This window comes from Bombina bombina, chromosome 4 (assembly GCF_027579735.1).
Source record: "Bombina bombina isolate aBomBom1 chromosome 4, aBomBom1.pri, whole genome shotgun sequence".
In the NCBI taxonomy this organism is placed as follows: domain Eukaryota; kingdom Metazoa; phylum Chordata; class Amphibia; order Anura; family Bombinatoridae; genus Bombina; species Bombina bombina.
In genome coordinates, this window is record NC_069502.1 from 251,540,772 (window position 1) to 251,559,249 (window position 18,478).

General features: G+C 42.8%; 1 protein-coding gene across 2 annotated transcripts in view; it reads right to left on the reverse strand.

The window, feature by feature from the left end:
- Positions 1 to 11,871: 11,871 nt before the first annotated feature.
- D2HGDH (D-2-hydroxyglutarate dehydrogenase) overlaps positions 11,872 to 18,478 on the reverse strand; it is a 136,417-nt gene continuing 129,810 nt past the window's right edge. For both annotated transcript variants that reach the window (XM_053709883.1, XM_053709882.1), the window contains one exon: positions 11,872 to 12,606. In XM_053709883.1, the coding sequence (XP_053565858.1) occupies positions 12,347 to 12,606 (260 nt within the window). In that variant the 3' untranslated portion in view covers positions 11,872 to 12,346. The remainder of the gene's footprint in view (positions 12,607 to 18,478) is intronic.

The following is an 18,478-nucleotide window of genomic DNA, read 5'->3' on the forward strand; positions in this document are numbered from 1 at the left end:
CTACGCAAATAAACCAGACAAATTCATGGCCTATAAAATTAGAAATAGAACTAGAGACATGTCAATCCCTTCCCTATATAACTCTCAGGGGGTCCTAACATCAAACCCCAAAGATATAGTTGCCTCATTCGCGACATACTATGGATCCTTGTATGACGGTCAGAAAGTAACTAAAACAGAAACTACACGGAACTCCCTAGACACCTTCCTAGAGGAGGCAGCCTTGCCCAAGATAAGCAAACAAGAACTAGACTCCTTGAACACAGACATTACAGAAAGAGAGGTCCTTGGGGTTCTTAAAGATTTAAAACCAGGCAAGGCAGCAGGCCCTGACGGGTTACCAGGGGACTATTACAAACAATTCAAACCAACTCTCACCAAACATATCGTACAATTCTGTAACTCTATCCTAAAAGGCCATAGGATCCCATCTGAATTGTTAAATGCTAAAATTATAGTACTTCCGAAACCAGGTAAAGATAAGACATTGTGTCAGAACTATAGGCCAATATCCCTCATAAACCAGGACCTTAAAATTTTCACAAAAATCTTAGCTAATCGACTCAAACCCCTACTTCCCAAACTGGTCCACCCGGACCAGGTTGGCTTCATTCAAAATAAAGAAGCGCCAGACAACGTCAGGAGAATGGTGTCCCTAATTGACTATATGCATGAAACAAAAACGCCTTCTCTGCTCCTCTCTCTGGATGCAGAGAAGGCGTTTGACAGAGTTGATTGGACATATATGCAGGCAGTGTTAACTAAAATAGGCATTTCTGGAGAATTCATGAGCGCAATTCAAAATATATACTCCACTCCCTCAGCAAGCGTGAGAGCTATGGGCCACCAGTCCGAAAGTTTTGCTGTCCTTAATGGGACCCGTCAGGGCTGTCCTCTGTCTCCATTACTGTTTGCCCTGTGCATAGAGCCCCTGGCCCAACATATTAGAAGATCTGCCGATATAACCGGTATTAAAATAAAGCAGGAGGAGTATAAACTCACACTTTTTGCGGACGATGTCCTCCTCTCCCTGTCAAGACCATTGATAACACTCCCGAACCTCTACCAAACCCTTAATTCCTTCTCCTCTATATCAGGCTATAAAATTTGTGAAGCATTACCTGTGCATCTCCCGGAACACACCAAAAAGCTAATAGAGGCTAACTTTGAATTTAAATGGGCCAAACACCTCAGATATCTGGGGATTAATCTAACCACAAGCTCAAAGACACTATACAAAGTAAATTATCCCCCTTTGTACAAATCTATTAAACAAGATCTAAATAGATGGAGTAAACTACGATTCTCATGGTTTGGTAGACTGTCGGCAGTCAAAATGATGATATTACCAAGGATCCTATATTTATTCCGCACTCTGCCAATCAGAATACCAGCCCCAGACTTAGATGACCTCCAAAGACATATAATTAGTTTCATTAGGGGAAACAAAAAAGCTAGGATCCCTTCGGCAGTCCTCTCTAGAAACAGGAAATTGGGGGGGTAGGGGCACCAAATCTTAAACACTATTATCAGGCAGCTAGACTAGCACAGACAGCTCTTCTTAATGACCCTGACAAGGACATTGTTTGGACGCAGCTGGAGTCAGATATTGCAGGACTTATCCCACGCGACATGATTCTTTGGGACCCTAAACGGTACCTTAGTAGGACGCAACACGAACACCCAATAATAGATTTCATGATCAAGCAATGGTCCAGGCTGACCACCTCCTTAGCTCTACTCCCTTCGCACTCCGTTAAAGCCACACTCACTAGCCTAGTTAGGCATGAACTGGTTCCCATCATCAAAAAATGGGAAAACAGAGGACTTTATAGAATCGCTGACATTATAGTGGGAGGCAAACTGATGAGCTACACACAACTACAAGAAAAATTACAGCCAATCAAATTAGAATGGTTCCTATACCTGCAGCTAACCTCCATAATTCACCCCCTCTTACCACTCATAACTAAAAACTTGCCCTCTACATTAGAATACATATGCAGCTCCTCATCCAGACCCAAGAACACTATCTCCAGGCTTTACCAGGCAATTCAGCTAGCTTCAGACAACTCCAAATCCTCTTTACAAACTAAATGGGAAAAGGATATCAACAAGGAAATGGAGATTCAAGATTGGTATATAACTCTCTCTAGTGCAGGAAAGGGATTGTTGAGTGCAGATATGTGGGAAAACTGCATTAAGACCAACTTCCGTTGGTATCTAACACCGCTGATAACCTCACACTCTACCAAAGATAGATCCAGACTTTGTTATAGAGGCTGCGGGGAGGTGGGGAACTATAAACACATGTGGTGGGACTGCACCTATTCACATAGGGTGTGGAACCGACTATCTCGGTTCTTAAGCTCTATCCTAGACAGCCCTATTAGACTTACCATGGAACAAGCACTGCTCCACGTCAGGCTTAAAGAATTTAATAAATATATTAATTTGTTTATCAGGATAACATGCACTGCCACGAGGATCTGTATAGCCCGTCATTGGAGGGAGTGTGCCCCTTCCTGGGAAGAAATCCAACTCAAAATTAAATTCTATTACAATATGTCAGAGCAGGCAGCATTTCTCCTGGATACCCAAGAAATCTTCCAGAAAGTATGGTATTACTGGATATTACATAATGGGTCCTAACACACTAGCCTAATATGATAGAACCCCTCACTTAGATGGCTCTACCCTCTGGCACATAGAGTCCCCAGAAATGATAGGTAAAACACAGATAAATAGGAGACATATCAATCCCATATAAAATAAGGTTCTACACAAACTGGAGCGGAATGGTCAGGAGTTGTTCCCCTATCTACACCCCATCTCTCTTTCTCCCTTTGCTTCACCTTACTCTTTTCCTCTTTCACTAATACTTTATCTTGATGACCTTTACCTTGGTAATATGCAGCTAGTATGGGCCTTACAGCTTCATAAAAATGCACAAAATAACTTGAACTCTAGCTCAAACATGAGAATCTATACTATAAGGACTATTGTTCCACAATGCATGAAGCTATTAAAATTCTCCTGTAAGAGCGGCCCTACAAGCTATGACTTAGTAATCGAACGATTTATGGATATGTATTCTGTATTGTCCTAATTACTATGTAACTTAAGAGAACCAGGATTTTTGTTCTCTTGATTTATTTTTCTTTTACACTTTTTCTGTTATTATGCCTTTGTTACAAAATAATAAAAATTACTTTATCATAAAATTACATGCTGTATCTGAATCATTAAAATGTAATTTGACCCGAATGTCCCTTTAAAGGAGTATTTTTGTTTACCTGGGTGTGCGTGGACATTCATTCTCAGAAATTTTTGAAAAAAAAACAGGCAGTTTTATATAAGAGATTTTTATACTTCTATTCTGATTTTGCATATTATATAAGGTTACTTAAAGGGACACTGAACCCACATGATTCAGATAGAGCATGCAATTTTAAGCAACTTTCTAATTTACTTCTATTATCAATTTTTCTTCGTTCTCTTGCTTTCTTTATTTGAAAACGAAGACATCTAAGCTATTGTTTTGGTTCAGAACCATGGACAGCACTTGTTTATTGGTGGGTGAATATATCCACCAAGCAGCAAGAACAACACAGTGTGTTCACCAAAAATGGGCCAGCATATAAACTTACATTCTTGCATTTCAAATAAAGATACCAAGAGAATGAAGAAAATGTGATAATAGGAGTATATTAGAAAGTTGCCTAAAATTGCATGCTCTATCTGAATAACGAAAGAAAAAATTTGGGTTCAGTGTCCCTTTAATTGAAATTATATAGAAGCCTTCTCATGATTGGAACTGGCTTACTGACCTTTTAGACACTAGCAGATGTTACGTACTATGTACATATAACATTAATAGTGTAAAATATATACTCATTTATAAAATAGTGTACAGACACTAATCTTTATAGTATTCCTTGCTTAGTCTGACATATACTTTATATCATTCAGGTTTGATGTCATAGTGGCATACAGTAATAACAAAAAACAGTCAGGGAATTAATAGGGTGTATGCACAAACTGATAAATCCAATGTCCCACTAAGTGGCTTATTTTCAGAATATATGTTCAGGAGGCTTCCCCTATCCCACCCTTACTTATATTTGCAAAGGGATACTGTGATGCTCTTGAAATAAATTACAAAATAAGTCACCAATAGAAGATGAGTGTTGGGTTTCTTGTAGACGTCCCTTCTGCCTCCTTTTAGCACTTTCTAGTGCAGGTGGACCCCTCACTGGTGTGTTCAACCCTTGCATGAGAGTACGGAATGCCAATTCTGGTCTTTGAAGAAAAACTTGCTTAATGTATTTGTTTGCTTTGCTATGTTCTCATAGTCCTATTTGTTGATGAGCAGTCATCTGAAATGAAAAGCCCTTCCTCCACAGCTATACCCTGTATCATGTGCTCACAGCTGCCCAGTGCTATTCAAATAACAAAAATGAAGTTTTTCAGGAGCACCATGCTTGAGGGTAAAATCAATGCTTTATTAGAAATTGTACAGGGTGTCCTCGCCCAGGGGTAAAATACAAAAAAAATATCAAAATATCAAATGAAGAAATAGGCTGACCGGTTTCGGCTACTGCCTTACTCCTAGCAGGCTAGGAGTAAGGCAGTAGCCGAAACCGGTCAGCCTATTTCTTCATTTGATATTTTTCTGTATTTTACCCCTGGGTGAGGACACCCTGTACAATTTCTAATAAAGCATTGATTTTACCCTCAAGCATGGTGCTCCTGCGAAACATCATTTTTGTTATTGGCATACAGTAATGCCTAACGGCTGGTTATTAGCATACAAGTTACACTAAGTTTTCTAATATGGCTTTATAGCCTATTGTAACTGAATTTTTCTTCAGGGAGGTCTGTTTGTGGGTGCCTGTGCCAGTTTTGATGTTCCAATAGTGGCTGATTATTTTTCAGTATGTTGATAATGATGTATCAAAATAGACAGCGCCACAAATATAGGTTAAAATATTATATATTTACTAGTACTAAAGCCCGTGTACACGGGCCATTTTTTTCAGAACAGCGGTCCCACCCCTTGCTCTCTCCCCCCTTTCTTTTGCTTTCTTTCCCCCCTCTCCTTTGTTCTCTCTCTCCCCTCTTTTGCTCTCTCTCTCCCCTCTTTGGCTCTCTCTCTCCCCTCTTTGGCTCTCTCCATCCTTTCTTTTGCTCTCGCTCCCCCCCCCCTCTTTGGCTCTCTCCCCTCTTTTGCTCTCTCCCCTCTTTGGCTCCCCCCCCTTTGGCTCTCTCTCCCCCCTCTTTGGCTCTCTCTCCTCTTTGGCTCTCTCTCTTCCCCCCTCTTTGGCTCTCCCCTCCCCTTTGGCTCCCCCCTCCCCTTTGGCTCCCCCCTCCCCTTTGGCTCTCCCCCCCCCCCCTCTTTTGCTCTCCCCTCCCCTCTTTTGCTCTCCCCTCTTTGGCGCTCTCCCCCCTCTTTGGCGCTCTCCCCCCCCTCTTTGGCGCTCTCCCCCCCTCTTTGGCGCTCTCCCCCCCCCTCTTTGGCTCTGCCCCCCCCTCTTTGGCTCTCTCTCCCCCCTCTTTGGCTCTCTCCCCTCTTTTGCTCTCTCCCCTCTTTTGCTCTCCTCTTTGGCTCTCTTTCCTCTTTGGCTCTCTCTCTCCCCCCTCTTTGGCTCTCTCCCCCCCCTTTGGCTCTCTCTCCCCCCTCTTTGGCTCTCTCTCCTTTTTGGCTCTTTTTCCTCTTTGGCTCTCTCTCTCCCCCCTCTTTGGCTCTCCCCCCCTTCTCTTTGGCTCTCTTCCCCCCCTTCTCTTTGGCTCTCTCTCCCCCCCCCTTCTCTTTGGCTCTCTCTCCCCCCCCTTCTCTTTGGCTCTCTGCCCCCCCCTTCTCTTTGGCTCTCTGCCCCCCCCCTTCTCTTTGGCTCTCTGCCCCCCCCTTCTCTTTGGCTCTCTGCCCCCCCCCCTTCTCTTTGGCTCTCTGCCCCCCCCTTCTCTTTGGCTCTCTGCCCCCCCCCCTTCTCTTTGGCTCTCTGCCTCCCCCCCCTTCTCTTTGGCTCTCTGCCCCCCCTTCTCTTTGGCTCTCTGCCCCCCCCATCCTGCTCCCTCTCTGGCTCTGTCTTCGCGGGACCCCGCCCGGCCACGCCCCATCGCGGCAACACCCGCCCGGCCACGCCCCTCGCGACGCCCGGCCACGCCCCTCGCGACGCTCCCGTCGGCCACAAACAGCTGTGAGGTCTGGGGAGCGCGTTGCCGCTTCTCATGCAGCAGACCTCACAGCTGTTGAGTAGCTCGCGCTCCCTATTTCACAGCTGCTTGTATGCTGTGTATCTGTCAGCTGTCAGCTATGCCGAGGTGCGCGAGAATAGAATCTAAGGCCAAGTGTTTGTCTGTACTGCGCATGACGGCTTCAGACAAACACTTGTCTTTTATAATATAGGATTTTAAAACAATTCAATGTAGGATAGTATCATATTATAATAGCATATGCATATATACAGAATAAATAATAAAAGCAGAGTACCCACACTAAGCTTTTAACAATAAATAAAAAAAGAAGGGGTTTAAAAAGCATTTAAGTGGAGAGACAAAAAACTGCTTGCCTGGCCAGGTCTATAATTAGTGTGAAGACTCTGCTTTTATTATTTCTTCTGTATATATGCATATGCTTTATGATAATATGATACTATGCTACATTGAATTGTTTGAAAATAAATATATATTATTTCTTTCCTATGGCATGGAGAGTCCAGGACGTTCTATGGGAGAAAAATCTTGTAAATCTGAAGAAGTTCATTTCAGGTTTAAGCTTGAACATCTCCGATTACTACTGAAGGAGGTTCTAGTTACTTTGGATGACTCTGAACCTTCGGTTGCTGTCAACCCTAAAAAGTCTTCTAAGCTTAACAGAGTTTATGATTCTCCCTCTTCGGATGATGCTTTTCCTGTTCCAGACAAGATGTCTGAAATTATAGCTCAGGAATGGGATAAGCCAGGGGTTCCTTTTTCCCCTTGCCCTGTTTTCAAAAAGATGTTTCCTGTTGCTGACTCCATTCGTGACTCATGGCGCACTGTGCCTAAAAAAGGAGGTATCTCCTCTCTTGCTAAAATAACTACCATTCCTATAGAGGATAGTTGTTCCTTTAATGATCCAATGGATAAAAAGCTGGAGGCTTACTTAAAGATGTACATCCATCAAAGATTACAGTGGCAACCTGCGGCAAGTATTGCTACGGTTGCGGGAGCATCATCTTATTGGTGCATGCCCTTTCTGATCTGATCTCAAAGGAGACTACGATTGAGGAGATCCAAGATAGGATCAAGGCTCTTAAATTAGCCAATACCTTTATCTGCGATGCGAACATGCAGGTAATTGGACTGGGAGCTAAGATGTCTAGCTTCACTGTCTTAGCTCGTAGAGCTCTGTGGTTAAAATCTTGGCCGGCTGATGTATCTTCAAAGGCCAAGCTTTTGGCTTTACCTTATAAAGGTAAAACTCTATTCGGTCCTTGTCTGGCGGAAATCATTTTAGAAATTACGGGTGGAAAGAGATCTTTCCTACCTCAGGACAAGAAGAATAGACCTAAGAGTCGTCAGACTTCTAATTTTTGTTCCTTTCGCAACTTTAGGGACAGAAGTCTTCCTCTTCCAAACCAGACCAATTCATGTCTTCTTGGAAGTCCAGCCAGCCTTGGAATAAGGGAAAACAAAACAAGAAACCTTCTGCTGACTCTAAATCTGCATGAAGGATTCGCCCGTGATCAGATTTTGGATCAGATGGGGGGCAGACTTTCCTTGTTTCGTCATGCTTGTATACGCGATGTCCCAGATCCGTGGGCTGTGGATATAGTAGCCCAGGGTTACAAAATAGGAGTCAAGTCTTGCCCTCCAAGGGGCAGATTTCTCCTGTCAAGACGATCTTCAAACCAGGTAAAGAGGGAGGCCTTCTTAAAGGGACACTGTACCCAAAAAATTTCTTTCATGATTCAGATTGAGCATGAAATTTTAAGCAACTTTCTAATTTACTCCTATTATCAAATTTTCTTCATTCTCTTGGTATCTTTATTTAAAATGCAAGAATGTAAGTTTACATGCCGGCCCATTTTTGGTGAACAACCCGAGTTGTCCTTGCTGATTGGTGGATAAATTCATCCACCAATAAAACATTGCTGTCCAGAGTACTGAACTCAAAAAAGCATAGATGCCTTCTTTTTCAAATAAAGATAGCAAGAGAACAAAGAAAAATTGATAATAGGAGTAAATTAGAAAGTTGCTTAAAATTGCATGCTCTATCTGAATTACAAAACAAAAATTTTGGGTTCAGTGTCCCTTTAAATTGCGTAGAGGACCTATCCTCCCTGGGAGTTATTGTACCAGCCCCTCTAGAGGAACAAGGTCTAGGATTCTATTCAAATCTATTTGTGGTTCCCAAAAACTTAAAGTGCCTCAACAAATTCCTCAGGGTCCCGTCCTTCAAGATGGAAACTATTCGTTCCATTCTTCCATTGGTTCAGGAAGGTCAGTTCATGACGACTATAGACCTGAAGGACGCGTATTTACATGTTCCCATTCACAGGGATCATCACCAGTTTCTAAGGTTTGCCTTTCTGGACAAGCATTTCCAATTTGTTGCACTTCTGTTTGGTCTTGCCACGGCTCCCAGAATATTCACAAAGGTTCTGGGAGCTCTATTGGTTGTGATCAGATTCCAGGGAATTGCTGTGGCGCCTTATCTAGATGACATCTTGGTTCAGGCTTCATCTTTTGTACTAGCAAAATCTCATACAGAGATGTTTTTGTCTTTTCTACCTTCCCACAGGTGGAAAGTGAATCTGGAAAAGCTTTCTTTAGTTCCAGCTACAAGAGTGTTTCCTAGGGACAATCATAGATGCCCTGTCCATGAAGATTTTCCTGATGGACGTCAGGAAATCCAAACTTTTTGCTTCTTGCCTTTCTCTCCAGTCTGCTATTTGTCCATCAGCGGCTCAATGCATGGAGGTGATTGGTCTGATGGTTGGTTCTATGGACATAATTCCTTTTGCTCGGTTCCATCTGAGACCTCTGCAACTATGCATGCTCAGTCAGTGGACTGAGCCACTCAGATTTATCGCAGAGGATAGATCTGGATCCCTTAACAAGAGACTCTCTCTCGTGGTGGATTTCTCAGGAAAACCTGGTTCAGGGGAACTTGCTTCCTGAGACCCTCCTTGGTGATTGTGACTACGGATGCCAGCCTATTAGGCTGGGTAGCAGTTTGGGGCTCTCCCCATAAACATCTTGGAGTTGAGAGCAATCTAAAATGCCTTGGTAGCTTGGCCTCAGTTATCTTTAGTCCGGTTTCTCAGATTCCAATTGGACAACATCACCTCAGTGGATTACATCAACCACCAGGGAGGAACTCAGGAGTTCCTTGGCTATAAAAAAGGTGACTCGCATTCTGCAGTGGGCGGAAGCTCACGATTGTCTCCTATCTGCCGTCCACATTCCAGGAGTGGACAACTGGGAGGCGGATTTTCTGAGCAGACAGACTTTTCATCCCGGGAGTGGGCTCTCCATCCGGAAGTGTTCTCTCAGATAACCCTCAGGTGGGGGGTTCCAGAATTGGATCTGATGGTGTCTCGTCAAAACGCCAAGATTCCAAGATACGGTTCAAAGTAAAGAGATCCTCAGGCCACTCTGATAGATGCTCTAGCAGTTCCTTGGATCTTTTCTCTGGCATACCTGTTTCCTCCGTTTGCTCTCCTTCCACGAGTACCAAACAGGAAAGGGCATCGGTAATTCTAATAGCTCCTGTATGACCTTGCAGGATCTGGTTCGAGAATCTAGTAAGGATGTCATCTCTACCTCCTTGGAGGTTACCTCTGAGTAAGGACCTTTTAATTCAGGGTCCATTCCTCCACCCACCTGGATTCTCTGAAGCTCCACCCACCTGGATTCTCTGAAGCTGACTGCTTGGAGATTGAACGCCTAGTCTAGACGTGGTTTTTCTGAAGCAGTCATTGATACTATGCTCATACTAAGCGGTCATTGATTTACCATACTAAGCGGTCATTGATTTACCATAAGGTATGGCGTAAATATCTTTATTGGTGTGAATCTAAGGGATTCTCCTGTAGCCAAGTAAGAATTCCCTGTATTTTATCTTTTCTTCAGGATGGCCTGGAGAAAGGTTTGTCAGTCAGTACTCTGGACGGTCAGATTTCTGCACTGTCTATTCTTTTGCACAAACGTCTGGCAGATTTGCCAGATGTTCAAGCTTTTGTTCAGGGTCTGGTCAGAATCAGGCCTGTGTTTAAACCTGTTGCTCCTCCTTGGAGCCTTAATAATCTTCTTAAAGTTTTGCAGCAGGCTCTGTTTGAGCCAATGCATGTTGATATAAAATTGTTATCTTGGAAGGTTTTGTTTCTTCTTGCTATTTTTACTCTTGCAGAGTTTCTGAGCTTTCAGCTCTGCAGTGTGATTTCCCCGTCCTTTTTTTTTTTCATCCTAAATTGGGGTTTCTCCCTAAGGTGGTGTCGGATCGAAACATTAATCATGAAATTGTTCCTTCATTTTGACCTAATCCTTCCTCTAATAAGGAACGTCTTTTGCATAACTTGGATGTTGTGCGTGCTCTAAAATTTTACCTACAAGCTACAAAAGATTTTCAGCAATCCTCTGCCCTGTTTGTTGTTTTTTCTGGAAAGTGTAAGGGTCAGAAGGCCACTTCTACTACTCTTTCCCTCTGATTAAGAAGTATAATTAATTTTGCTTATGAGACTGCTGGACAGCAGCCTTCTGAGAGAATTACGGTTCATTCCACTAGGGCTGTCTCTTCTTCTTGGGCTTTCAAAAATGAAGCTTCTGTGGAACAAATTTGAAAGGCGGCAACATGGTCCTCTTTGCATACTTTTTCCAAATTATACAAATTTTATATTTTTGCCTTGGCTGAGGCTTCTTTTGGGAGAAAGGTTCTTCAAGCGGTGGTGCCTTCTGTTTAGGTCCTCCTGCCTTGTTCTCCCTCCATGTTCATTCCGTGTCCTCTAGCTTGGGTATTGGTTCCCACTAGTAATTGGAATGACGTTGTGGACTCTCCATGCCATAGGAAAGAAAACAAAATGTATGCTTACCTGATAAATTTATTTCCGGACATGGAGAGTCCACGACCCCATCTTCTTTTTAATTGTAAATTGACAGGTTTTTTGAGTAAACGTCAGGCACCTCTATACCCTTGTGTTTCTTCTTTTTTCATTTTCCGTTGGTTGAATGACTGGGGATTATGGGTAAGGGAAGTTACACTTAACAGCTTTGCTAGGGTGCTGTTTTCCTGCTCCTGCTGGCCAAGAGTTGAATATCCCACTAGTAATTGGAATTACGTTGTGGACTCTCCATGCCCGGAAAGAAAGAAATTTATCAGGTATGCATACATTTTGATTTTAACCTATATTTGTTGGCGCTGTCTATTTTTATACATTTTTAAGGCTTTTTTCAGTTATTAAGACAGCAGCCTCAATATAAGGTCTCATTTTTTATACTAATTATATATATATTCTTCTTTACACATGTTGATAATAATGTTAAAGCTTTTTCACATATTTTATATAGTCTATATACAATGATACTACTTATAGGGCCCAAAAAGAGGCCCCTCAGACTTGCTAGACTCCCTTAAATAGCCTAGATGAGAGAAGCAGGGTCCCTTTTCTTCAGTGGGAAAATCTTTTATATAAAATAGAGTTTTTTTTAAAATGTGTATCTACCTTTACATTGATTGTTCAGATATCAGTTGAATTGATGTTGTTTCTTCTTCCTTTATTGAAATATGAATATGACTGTTTTAGTGTGTTATGACACATGTAATATGTAATCATCTTATAAATACCTCAATATAAGATCATAAATAAAAATAAAAATGCCAATAAATCCTTGAAATATTGTTTATACTCAAGAGAACACACAAAGAAGTATGGGATATCCTAAATTGCATTATCCAAAGAACTTGTGAAGATTTAAAAACTGGATGGGGACAAGATCTAGTGTCTTAGTGAGACAGGAAAGAACAGGTAAATAATAACAAGAGACCCATATTCTTTAGCAAACAGTACTGCAGAATTTTTTAGCACCATCTTCTAATATTTTTTGATAACGATATTTTAGGATCTTAACATTTATTTTAATAGCTATACCTTAGGTTACTGCCAACTGGTCAAATTAAAATTAGCACAATAGAAAAGTTTGTTTCAGTATTAAAAATAATACAAAACTGGATTTATCAATGATACAATTATGAAAAGTAATCTACTTTAGTGATTGTTTGCATTAACAATAATCATTTTGATAGACAACTTGTCATAAGAAATGGGTACTGGATCAGGGGTTTTAGGTAAAGGTGCAAAGATTAATCGGCGCATGGTATTGTCTTGTAAGGATTCATTATACCCTTCGGATCGAGCATGTGTTTGATTCTCTGCATAAGCTGAACAGCCTCTTTAGATTTGCTGTAGTGAATATGGTCCCTTTTTTTGAATCCCAGTCCATGCTCAGCACTGATGCTCCCACGATGTTGAGCCGTCCATTCATACACAAAGGGTTCTATAGCAGCAAGTAATGAGTCACTGTGTCTCTCAGCAGTTACATTTAAATGCACATTCCCATCACCTATAAGAGAAAGAAAAACTAATCATAACAGACGGCAGGGTTGCTACCTAGTAAATTAATAAATGCTGTTGCACTAAACACGTTTGATCCTCCCCCACCACCACAGGTAATACTAAAGTCTTTATGGTATTTACATTACTGTTTCTATAGTAATCTGGGTAGTATGATACCATTATTGTTTAGGTTTGCCACCTTTGTAGGAAAAAAACATAATTTATGCTTACCTGATAAATTTATTTCTCTTGTAGTGTATTCAGTCCACGGGTCATCCATTACTTATGGGATATATTCCCTTCCCAACAGGAAGTTGCAAGAGGATCACCCAAGCAGAGCTGCTACATAGCTCCTCCCCTCACATGTCATATCCAGTCATTCGACCGAAACAAGACGAGAAAGGAGAAACTATAGGGTGCAGTGGTGACTGGAGTTTTAATTAAAATTTAGATCTGCCTTAAAAGACAGGGCGGGCCGTGGACTGAATACACTACAAGAGAAATACATTTATCAGGTAAGCATAAATTATGTTTTCTCTTGTTAAAGGGACGCTAAACACCTGCTGGAAATGCTCTAAACTAACTTTTACTGATTATCCTAAATAAACTGATTGTAATGATGTATGCAGTTTTTATCTTACTGCATTCTATTGTAGATAAAAGCTTTACAATGTAAACGTTGATCTGCAGCATTGTATAAGCTATGCAAGCTGCCATCTTGTAACGTGCGTTCCTCAACACTGTGTCACGTGATGCACACAGCACCAGCTATTACTAAATCATAGTGAGCCCTGCAGTGTCTGACAAGAACGGCTTCAGGCACTGTTATGTTTATAAATAGCACGAGGAGGGAAGGAAGTGTGAGGGGGAGGAGAGGTGGAGAGAGCGAGGCACAGGGGGAAGAAAGAAAGCAAACTCACGCTGCATAAAAATTGTAACAAGAGATTCATCTACCTTACATATGATCTCCGGAGCTTTTCTTCCTCCTGTGCCTCCCTCTGTCTTAACCTCTCCTCCCCCTTACACTTCCTTTCCCTGCTCGTTCTATTTATAAACATAACAGTGCCTGAAGCCGTTCTTGTCAGACACTGACTGCAGGGCTCACTGTGATTTACTAATAGCTGGTGCCGTGTGCATCACGTGACACACTGTTGTGAAACATACTTTAACAAATGGCAGCTTGCATCACATCCAATGCTGCAAATCAATGTTTAAATTATAAAGCTTTTATCAAAAATAAAATGCAGTAAGATGAAAAGTCTGCATACAGCATTGCAAGTTAGTTTATTTTGCACAGTTAGAAAAAGTTAGATTAGAATATGTTAATCAGGTGTTGAGGTTCCCTTTAAGTGTATTCAGTCCACGGGTCATCCATTACTTATGGGATACCAATACCAAAGCTAAAGTACACGGATGATGGGAGGGACAAGGCAGGAACTTAAACGGAAGGAACCACTGCCTGTAGAACCTTTCTCCCAAAAACAGAGGCCTCATTCTTAAAGGCCCAGGTGGAAGCCACAGCTCTAGTGGAATGAGATGCAATTCTTTCAGGGGGCTGCTGTCCAGCAGTCTCATAGGCTAAACGTATTATGCTACGAAGCCAAAAGGAGAGAGAGGTTGCTGAAGCTTTTTGACCTCTCCTCTGACCAGAGTACACGACAAACAGGGAAGAAGTTTGACGAAAATCTTTAGTTGCCTGTAAACAGAACTTCAGGGCACGGACTACGTCCAGATTATGCAAAAGTCGTTCCTTCTTTGAAGAAGTATTAGGACATAATGATGGAACAACAATCTCCTGATTGATATTCCTGTTAGAAACTACCTTAGGTAAAAACCCAGGTTTAGTACACAGAACTACCTTGTCTGAATGGAAAATCAGATAAGGAGAATCACAATGTAAGGCCGATAAGTCAGAGACTCTTCGAGCCGAGGAAATAACCATCAAAAACAGAACTTTCCAAGATAAAAGCTTAATATCAATGGAATGAAGGGGTTCAAACGGGACCCCTTGAAGAACTTTAAGAACCAAGTTTAAGCTCCACGGAGGAGCAACAGTCTTAAACACAGGCTTAATCCTAGCCAAAGCCTGACAAAAAGCCTGGACGTCTGGAACTTCTGCCAGACGTTTGTGTAAGAGAATAGACAGAGCAGAAATCTGTCCCTTTAACGAACTAGCAGATAAACCCTTTTCTAAACCTTCTTGTAGAAAGGACAATATCCTAGGAATCCTAACCTTACTCCATGAGTAACCCTTGGATTCGCACCAATATAAATATTTACGCCATATCTTATGGTAAATTTTTCTGGTAACAGGCTTCCGTGCCTGTATTAAGGTATCAATAACTGACTCCGAGAAGCCACGCTTTGATAGAATCAAGCGTTCAATCTCCATGCAGTCAGCCTCAGAGAAATTAGATTTGGATGATTGAAAGGACCTTGTATTAGAAGGTCCTGCCTCAGAGGTAGAAACCACGGTGGACAGGACGACATGTCCACTAGGTCTGCATACCAGGTCCTGCGTGGCCACGCAGGCGCTATCAGAATCACCGATGCTCTCTCCTGTTTGATCTTGGCAATCAGTCGAGGTAGCATCGGAAATGGTGGAAACACATAAGCCATGTTGAAGACCCAAGGGGCTGTCAGAGCATCTATCAGCGCCGCTCCCGGGTCCCTGGACCTGGATCCGTAACAAGGAAGCTTGGCGTTCTGGCGAGACGCTATGAGATCCAGATCTGGTTTGCCCCAATGATGAATCAGTTGAGAGAAGACCTCCGGATGAAGTTCCCACTCCCCCGGATGAAAAGTCTGACGACTTAGAAAATCCGCCTCCCAGTTCTCCACGCCTGGGATGTAGATCGCTGACAGGTGGCAAGAGTGAGACTCTGCCCAGCGAATTATCTTTGAGACTTCCAACATCGCTAGAGAACTCCTGGTTCCCCCTTGATGGTTGATGTAAGCCACAGTCGTGATGTTGTCCGACTGAAATCTGATGAACCTCAGTGTTGCTAACTGAGGCCAAGCTAGAAGAGCATTGAGTATTGCTCTCAACTCCAGAATATTTATTGGGAGGAGTTTCTCCTCCTGAGTCCATAATCCCTGAGCCTTCAGGGAGTTCCAGACTGCGCCCCAACCTAGAAGGCTGGCGTCTGTTGTTACAATCGTCCAATCTGGCCTGCGAAAGGTCATACCCTTGGACAGATGGACCCGAGAAAGCCACCAGAGAAGAGAATCTCTGGTCTCTTGGTCCAGATTTAGCAGAGGGGACAAATCTGAGTAATCCCCATTCCACTGACTTAGCATGCATAATTGCAGCGGTCTGAGATGCAGGCGCGCAAATGGCACTATGTCCATTGCCGCTACCATTAAGCCGATTACTTCCATGCACTGAGCCACTGACGGGCGTGGAATGGAATGAAGGACACGGCAAGCATTTAGAAGCTTTGATAACCTGGACTCCGTCAGGTAAATTTTCATCTCTACAGAATCTATAAGAGTCCCAAGAAAGGAGACTCTTGTGAGTGGTGACAGAGAACTCTTTTCCACGTTCACTTTCCACCCATGCGACCTCAGAAATGCCAGAACTATCTCTGTATGAGACTTGGCCATTTGAAAGCTTGACGTCTGTATCAGGATGTCGTCTAGATACGGAGCCACCGCTATGCCTCGCGGTCTTAGAACCGCCAGAAGTGAGCCCAGAACCTTTGAAAAGATTCTCGGGGCCGTAGCCAACCCGAAGGGAAGAGCTACAAACTGGTAATGCCTGTCTAGAAAGGCAAATCTTAGGTACCGATAATGATCCTTGTGAATCGGTATATGAAGGTAGGCATCCTTTAAGTCTACCGTGGTCATGTATTGACCCTCTTGGATCATGGGTAGGATGGTTCGAATAGTTTCCATTTTGAATGATGGAACTCTTAGGAATTTGTTTAAGATTTTTAGGTCCAAGATTGGTCTGAAGGTTCCCTCTTTCTTGGGAACCACAAACAGATTTGAGTAAAACCCTTGCCCTTGTTCCGTCCGCGGAACTGGGTGGATCACCCCCATGACTAAGAGGTCTTGCACACAGCGTAGAAATGTCTCTTTCTTTATTTGGTTTGCTGATAACCTTGAAAGATGAAATCTCCCTTGTGGAGGAGATGCTTTGAAGTCCAGAAGATATCCCTGAGATATGATCTCCAACGTCCAGGGATCCTGGACATCTCTTGCCCAAGCCTGGGCGAAGAGAGATAGTCTGCCCCCCACTAGATCCGTTTCCGGATAGGGGGCCCTCTCTTCATGCTGTCTTAGGGGCAGAAGTAGGCTTTCTGGCCTGCTTGCCCTTGTTCCAGGGCTGGTTAGCTTTCCAGCCCTGTCTGTAACGAGCAACAGGTCCTTCCTGTTTTGGAGCGGAGGAAGTTGATGCTGCTCCTGCCTTGAAGTTACGAAAGGCACGAAAATTAGACTGTTTGGCCTTTGATTTGGCCCTGTCCTGAGGAAGAGTATGACCCTTACCTCCAGTAATGTCAGCAATAATTTCTTTCAAGCCGGGCCCGAATAAGGTCTGCCCTTTGAAAGGAATATTAAGCAATTTAGATTTAGAAGTCACGTCAGCTGACCAGGATTTAAGCCATAGCGCTCTGCGCGCCTGGATGGCGAATCCGGAGTTCTTAGCCGTTAGTTTGGTTAAATGTACAACGGCATCAGAAACAAATGCATTAGCTAGCTTAAGTGCTTTAAGCTTGGCCATAATCTCATCCAATGGAGCTGTGCGAATGGCCTCTTCCAGAGACTCAAACCAGAATGCCGCAGCAGCAGTGACGGGCGCAATGCATGCAAGGGGCTGTAAGATAAAACCTTGTTGAACAAACATTTTCTTAAGGTAACCTTCTAATTTTTTATCCATTGGATCCGAAAAAGCACAACTATCCTCCACCGGGATAGTGGTACGTTTAGCTAAAGTAGAAACTGCTCCCTCCACCTTAGGGACCGTCTGCCATAAGTCTCGTGTGGTGGCGTCTATTGGGAACATTTTTCTAAATATCGGAGGAGGGGAAAAGGGCACACCGGGTCTATCCCACTCCTTGCTAATAATTTCTGTAAGCCTTTTAGGTATAGGAAAAACGTCAGTACACACCGGTACCGCAAAGTATCTATCCAACCTACATATTTTCTCTGGAATTGCAACCGTGTTACAATCATTCAGAGCCGCTAATACCTCCCCTAGCAATACACGGAGGTTCTCAAGCTTAAATTTAAAATTAGAAATCTCTGAATCCGGTCTCCCTGGATCAGATCCGTCACCCACAGAATGAAGCTCTCCGTCCTCATGTTCTGCAAATTGTGACGCAGTATCAGATATGGCTCTCACATCATCAGCGCGCTCTGTCCTTAACCCAGAGCTATCGCGCTTGCCTCTTAATTCAGGCAATTTAGATAATACCTCTGTCATAACAGCAGCCATGTCTTGCAAAGTGATTTGTATGGGCCTCTCTGATGTACTTGGCGCCACAATATCACGCGCCTCCTGAGCGGGAGGCGAAGGTACTGACACGTGAGGAGAGTTAGTCGGCATAACTTCCCCCTTGTTGTCTGGTGATAATTTCTTTACAGATATAGATTGACTTTTATTCAAAGTGACATCAATACATTTAGTACACATATTTCTGTGGGGCTCCACATTGGCCTTCAAACATAGTCAACAAACAGATTCATCTGTGTCAGACATGTTTAAACAGACTCGCAATGAGACTAGCAAGCTTGGAAAATGCTTTCAAATAAATTTACAAGCAATATAAAAAACGCTACTGCGCCTTTAAGAAGCACAAAAAAATCGCCACAGTTGAAATAACAATGAACCAAATCAGTTATAGCAACCAAATTTTCACAGTAAATGTATTAAG